This window comes from Rhinichthys klamathensis, unplaced genomic scaffold (assembly GCF_029890125.1).
Source record: "Rhinichthys klamathensis goyatoka isolate OS25496 unplaced genomic scaffold, OSU_Roscu_1.1 h1tg000501l_1, whole genome shotgun sequence".
Classification (NCBI taxonomy): domain Eukaryota; kingdom Metazoa; phylum Chordata; class Actinopteri; order Cypriniformes; family Leuciscidae; genus Rhinichthys; species Rhinichthys klamathensis.
In genome coordinates, this window is record NW_026606982.1 from 617,339 (window position 1) to 624,310 (window position 6,972).

The window sequence follows — 6,972 nt, forward strand, 5'->3', positions numbered from 1 at the left end:
ATATATTTACAAACACTGACGAGTCTATGTCATATGTCTCTTCATGAATTCACTCAAATGTATATTTTCAGTATTTAAATTTAAGTAAAATCCTTAATAAATTTAACTGGTTGTTTTATTGTGTTCTGTATTCTAACCAGTCTATGATTCTAACTGGAACATGCTGCTTTCAGAAATGAAAAGTGGAATTACTGTTATTTTATTCATTAAACATCAACAGATTACACTAGGCCTAATTAATAATAATTTCTTCCTTTGACGAATCTTGTACATGCTTTGGTTGCTTATAGAATCCATACAGATGGAGAGGCGATATACAGTATAACAATGAGACAAAGGACATGTTAGAATTATGAATGTTAATTTAAAACCATGTCCAGCATTTGAAAGCAGAGGACATTTTTTACTGAAAACACATTGTGGTACTGTATGCAAATGAACTATAAACTATTTTGAGTGTCCGGTTGGCCTATTAAAAACAAACATGCAAATATTTTGCTTTGCTGAATTTGGCAACCCAACCATGCACTCTTGGTAGATTTGTTTATAAATCATTTATTAGTTACATCAACTATTCTGTCTTCTTAACGAATCGGTTGAGTGAAAGATTCAACGACTTTATGATACAACTGAAGCAGAAATGATCGCTTGAATTAATGAATGAATCGTTTTAGTGAACATATTCAAACTACTGGAATGAATGAAAATCCCCGCCAGTAAAAACCAGTAGGAAACGCGCCTTTAGTTTGAGTTACATCAGTGAGAGCCAATCATGTTTAAGCATTAAAGACACCGCCCCTTCTTGGAAGTAAGAGAAGTCGTCAAGGCCGCGCTCTCAGCCGGTGACGCTTCCGGGCCAAGAGCGCGAGTCAGGAGCATGAGATAAGAGAATTGGTGAGGACTCTGTTTTGAGTTACATGCTCACGTTGTTTATTCGGTTAGATGAATTCGATTTGTATCGACTTTGTACTTGTAGTCATTAGCTGGTTTCCCCTGTCGGCCAAGGTTTGGTTGAGCGCCTTTCATCAACCGGAAGAAGAAGCGTCCACGCGCCCTCACACGACGGAACCGAGGACGTCGAGTCACACAGTAAGTCCGCGTGCTGTATATGGTGTTGTTTATTTGGTATTATTTCAAAGGCCATTCTTTTCACATGCGATTATATATCTTGTACGAGAGATCGTGGTTTAAATGTTGCTGCCAGCTGGCGGATCTTTGTGTTTCGGTAGGTGTATCGTTTAATTCAAAAATGTGCCAAACAAAGAGCGGCCTGCGTTTCTGGCGCACTTATTACTGGCGTTAATCTTGTTAATTGGCTAACAATCAAACCACTTGCTACATTCTCAAATTTATCATGCTTCTAAGCTATTATGCTATTGTCTGTTTTGGGTTTGGCTGTTTGAGTCTTGTTAATTCCAATATCATGTTGATAAACATGATTGAGCGGTCTATCGCGGCCGTAACGTTAGTTCGTTACGTGACTGGTGTTACAGAGCGATGAAAACGAAACCAAAACATAATCCTTGAGAAATTCATACGTTTACATTGTGTAGCAACAAAGCTCTAACAGCAGCACTCACATCTTCAGCTTTAACGAATTTAGATGCATCCACGTGATACTGGAACAGCTGACCGCGAGTTGCTATGTTTTTAACAAGTGCATGGCTGTACTACATTCTAGACCAACGCACTTGCATGCGCACTGGTTGATCAATGTACACTAGACACTGTATTTTATACTAGAAGAAAGCTAGAGGTTTTCAACCTTTACAGAACCAGAGACTTGTAGTGTACATCGAAATGTGTTTTAACAGTTTACAACAATCCTGGGCACACTGTTACTTTACCACATTATATAATGCTTAATGGAAAATTGTCATTTACTCATGTCATTACAAACTTGTATGACTTTCTGTTTCGGTGACATTGACCTTCGTTGTATTTGGGAAAAAAATACATTATACTATACATTATACATTATTGGTTGTGTCCTGCAGAAGAAAGTCATACAGATTTGGAACTTGTACGAAGGCAAGTAAATGTATTATTATTATGGGTGTTCTGTCCCTTTAACAGAATGAGTTCAATGTTTGATAGTTATAAATGTGGTGTTCTATGTTTTATATAGTCTCCACAGACTTTGAGTACCATCAGAGACACTCAGTGGTCCATGAACCCCTGGTTGAAAACATTCATTTGAGTGTCAGTGAATTTGGGGAAACAATTACTTGTATTTTGCTTCAAACATTAGCCTTAAATTTTTACTCTCTCAAATAGGCATCAATTAATTTCTTTACTTTGTCAATACTACAGGTGCAAGATGTCTTACTCATCCCGAAGTTCCTCTCGTGCCACCGACTGTAAGGTCTATGTAGGAGACCTTGGCAATGGTGCAGCCAAAGGTGAGCTGGAACGGGCCTTCAGTTACTACGGACCATTGCGGAGTGTATGGGTCGCCCGGAACCCTCCAGGTTTCGCCTTCGTAGAGTATGAGGATGCCAGAGATGCAGAGGATGCCGTAAAGGGGATGGATGGAAAGTGAGTCAACTTGAGTTCTACCTGCCTACATTTGCCATGATGCTACTGCAGCACATTTAACCCCCTGACCTCTTCAGGGAGCTCAGACCCGCAGGGGTGAGTGTCGGCGGTTTCACTGTTCTCTTTCCGCTCACAAAGGCCCCAACTTTTGTGGCATTTTCCTAGATGCAGATTAATTGTAGCCTTTTTTTGAGTTCAGTTGTTTTTAATTTGTCTGAACTTTATCTGCATCTAGGTGAAATGTATGGCTCAGAAATAAAGGCTAACAGGGGGGAGTCTGGGATGTCCCAACAGCTGGATCACATATGTACACACCTTTGTTTGACATAGGGAAACAAATAACCGTCTGATCTATAATATCCCAGGGTGCTTTGTGGAGCCCGTGTCAGAGTTGAGCTGTCTACTGGTATGTCAAGAAAGTCCCGTTATGGCCGTCCCAGCCGCAGGCAATTTGACCCCAACGATCGCTGTTACCAGTGTGGGGAGAGTGGTCATTATGCCTATGACTGTTATCGTTTCAGCAAGAGGCGAAGCCGACGCAGCAGGTACATGAATAAACGTTTTATTTGTATTGCCTTTCTACTTGAGCCTGTTGTTGTTAAACTTTCATATTGTTTTTAGATCAACATCTCGCTCTCGGTCCAGATCTCGAGGCCGCCGCTACCGCTCTCGGAGCCGTAGTAATGAAAGGTTAGACCACGCACTGTTCCAGTTGTTTTAATTCTTTATTTATTTTTTGTCAATATGCATCAGTCTGATTTCATGCCCTCCCTTTCTCAGAAAGTACCGTTCACCTTCATACTCAAAACGCAGAAGCAGGTGAGCTTTGGTATCTTTTCACAGTCCTGTTTTTAACAACTCTTAATTGCAATAACTCTACTTAAAACATTGATTTGCCAATTGCCACAGCACTGTTGAAAAAGCAATCTTTCTATGGGAAGTTTTGATTTTCTGAAAGTCCCCCTATTTATTTTATTCCTTAACCCACCTTTGATCACCAAAATGACATTTACCTTGAAGAAAAAATAGCTTGAATGTAACTCTACACCTTTGCCTCATTTATATGCGGTTCTATGAATATGCAAATTAGCCCCGTCCCCGCTCGCACACACCAGCTCAGAGATCCCCTCTGACGATCACATGTTGGCTTGATTGGTTAAAAAGGTAGTTTGTGATGTCAGAAACACCAGCAATTTCGTCTTTTTTTCACTGCATTTAAGGAGAAAATACTCTGCACATGGTTTGTCTTAAAGCATAAGTCAACACCATTGCTAATTCATATTAAAAACACCACATAGACATATAAACATCATTTAAAAGCTTGATTTTTACCACAGGGGGACTTTGTCATTGATCTCTGGGCTTTTGATTTTTCATAAACTTCACCTCTTTCTTTTAGGTCAGGCTCCCCGGCTCGCTCCAGATCTAGAACCCCTGTGCGGCGCTCGCGTTCACCTGTACGCAGGTCAAAAAGCCCTGTCCGGAGGTCCAGATCCAGAACGCCTGTCCGTAGAGACAGGTACTGCATGCACAATTTACACATGCTAATTTAATTCAGTTTCACATGTATAAAATAAGATATACGTGTTGTACATTCCATCTCAGTTTAAATCTTATTTGTTTCTTTTAAAGTCGCTCCCGTTCACGATCTGGTTCCAGACAGAGGGAGCGTAGTGTGTCCAGATCTCGGTCTCGTTCGGTCAGTCACAAGAAAGACGGGTAAGTGCAAATGTACACATTGGCACATTTCAGTTGTGTCACTCAAGGTCGAAAATCTCTAGATGCTGACTGTGTGTCTGTTCTTAGTCATTCCAGGTCTGCCAGCCCAAGGAGAAGTACAACACCGGGTGCTGACTGATCTGAATACTGATGCTTCACCCCTATTCCCCACCTTTGCCTCAGGGCTAAAATACATTTTATCTTCCCCATGATTTCAATTCTGGTTCTACTGTAGCTACAAAGCTTTTATTTTTTTCCTCCCCACAGTTCAGTGACAAAGCTCCTCCACCTTGTAAAAACATCACTATCATCTCAAGCAGCTCATATGTATTTTTTTCCCTTCCCTTTTTCATAATCCCCTTTACTTCTAAACATTTTTTAAGAGCTCCATTGTTTTAATTTCAGTGTTGAGCCAGTGTCCTGTGATTTGTGGGTAAGGTGGTGAATGAGCTATGTTGTGATTTAGTCAGTGTATTATATGAATTGAAAAGTACGCTGTGATTCGTTTGTTGTAGAAGGGTTTTTTTTTTTCATTGAAAATGGCAACAATCTTTTTAATAAAGTAAAGCTTTACAAACCTAACGGTTTCAGTGCATTTTTTTTTTTTTTTTTTGCTGACCTAAGGTTTCTTTATTCATCTTTTTTTTTTTTTTTTGCTTTAACTTTTAGATTACATAACAAAGAGAACATGTTATAAAGACTCGCATATATTCACATACAGATAATCTAAATAAATTAGGCCTCCTAGTACAAGACGCATCCAACAATACTACTTTTCTTGCATATCTTATAATATCCCATAAAATATATCCCCATTGTTTTCTTTTTCTAAGAAAATCATAAAGGGGTTCCAAGCATCTTCAAAAGCCTTAGACCTGCTTTTAATATGTTATTTTCTCCAATGACATATTCAATGCCATCTCCCTATAATTAGTGCCTCCAACTTTTCCAAAGAAGTGCTATAAGCTTGTAGAAAACACATTTACACTCTCCCCCCCCTGCTCTGGTCTGGGGGCTAAAGGCTCGAACGCTGTTGTCCTGTCCGGGTCCACGCCTCGCTCGGGACGCCAGGACTTCACACAGATGCATATTTAAGTTTGTCTTTTATTTACATTCAAAACTTGCACCCACACACTCAACACATCCAAACACCTGCCCTACACTACTGATACTGACACTCACACCCCATTGTTAGTTCTGTTTAAATTTGTGTTAGGTTCACAATAAACTTATGATTTGCATCGTTTGCTTATGGCATGGTCTCCTATATTTTGTTATGGCCCTGAGTCAGTCATAACAAAGGCTTAATCTAAACCCTGTTTGTGAAACCAGGCCATATATTCTCCTCTTCTCAATTTAAGATTACTAGGATAAAAATGTAATATATAAAAAATGTTGTTTCAAAGGAAATAGTAACATTGATTATTTTATCTATCATAGTCTGCTCTAACTTTTTAAGATCTCTTCACACTCCCATACACAATTAAATAATTCTTTATTCAACTCTAATCTTCAAGGGATAGGGAGTATACTGTTTTAAATTAAAAATGCACATTTTCAGCCATAATGTTTTTTATTCATTTGTTTTATTGATTGTAAGTTGCTGCTATTTACTGTTTACTTGCCTTCAGCAATTGTTTTAGGTCTTTTTACTTTAGTTAGCCTGGTATTAGTTTTTGCTGCTGTCAAAGTTGTTTGAGAATTTTGAAATTCTGCTGTTATATACAATTTTGTTATTGTAATGACCTCATTTACAGCACAAATAATTAATTATATCATTACTACAAAATCAAATTAGAATGGATTGTTTTTTTTAATTATTGGGCCTTTAGTTGCTTTTGTGTACAGCTTTTAGTCATGTCCTGAATGAATTGGATCTCTCCTGGAGGTTTGATTTTGTTTTGTGTCTGTGTTTGCAGTGCTCAAACATAAAGCTGTTTAGTCGTGTTTTGGTTTCACTCCATTCTTGAGTCAAAGCAGTTTATCATATCAAATTGTTTAACCATTTTACGTAGAATTGTAGTACACTTATTACTGTTATGGGGGAAAAATACAAAGATCGATATTCTAGGCAAGCTGAAACAAAACATTTAAAAGTGGATGGAAACATGGCAAATTCGCACAGACCAAATATTTTTGTAGTTAAAGTTAAATGTCCTTTAGTTTGAAGTATTGGCTGCCTCGAAACCATGGGTTTTTTAATGACTACAAAAATGTGTACAGTGTGTCTGACTATAAATCATATATAATCAGTTTTTTTTTTTTACTACAATATTATAACATAGCAGTATAGCTGCCAGTCTTGAGTCTGCACTATCTGGTGTAGTCACAACAACCTGGAGCTGAACACACTCCAAACAGTGGAGATGATAGTGGACTTCAGGACGAACACCCCAGCACTCCCCTCCCTTACTATCATGAACAGCACAGTGGCATTCAGGTTCCTGGGCACCACCATCTCTCTGGACCTGAAGTTGGACACTTTAACTCTATTGTGAAAAAGGCCCAGCAGAAGTTGTACTTCCTTCGCCAGCTGAAGAAGTTCAATCTGCCACAGGAGCTGCTGACACAGTTCTGCTCAGCTGTAATTGAGTCTGTTCTATGCACTTCTAGAACTGTCTGGTTTGGTTCAGCTACCAAATCGGACATTAGAAGACTACAACAGACAGTGCGGGCTGCTGAAAGGATTGTTGGTACTCCCCTGCTCAAGGACCT

General features: G+C 39.0%; 1 protein-coding gene across 2 annotated transcripts; it reads left to right on the forward strand.

Moving 5' to 3' along the window:
- The first annotated feature begins 814 nt into the window (after nt 1-814).
- On the forward strand, nt 815-4,839 carry srsf7a (serine and arginine rich splicing factor 7a). 2 transcript variants are annotated; one of them, XM_056237824.1, is made up of 9 exons: nt 815-894; nt 1,006-1,089; nt 2,314-2,538; nt 2,904-3,083; nt 3,160-3,228; nt 3,319-3,357; nt 3,938-4,057; nt 4,171-4,257; nt 4,345-4,839. In XM_056237824.1, the coding sequence occupies exons 3-9, from the start codon at nt 2,321-2,323 to the stop codon at nt 4,394-4,396; spliced, it is 765 nt and encodes a 254-aa protein (XP_056093799.1). In that variant the 5' UTR covers nt 815-894; nt 1,006-1,089; nt 2,314-2,320; the 3' UTR covers nt 4,397-4,839. The 2 variants fall into 2 exon arrangements, with proteins under 2 accessions (XP_056093799.1, XP_056093800.1); XM_056237825.1 differs by lacking the exons at nt 815-894; nt 1,006-1,089 and adding an exon at nt 1,093-1,225.
- Nucleotides 4,840-6,972: the final 2,133 nt, after the last annotated feature.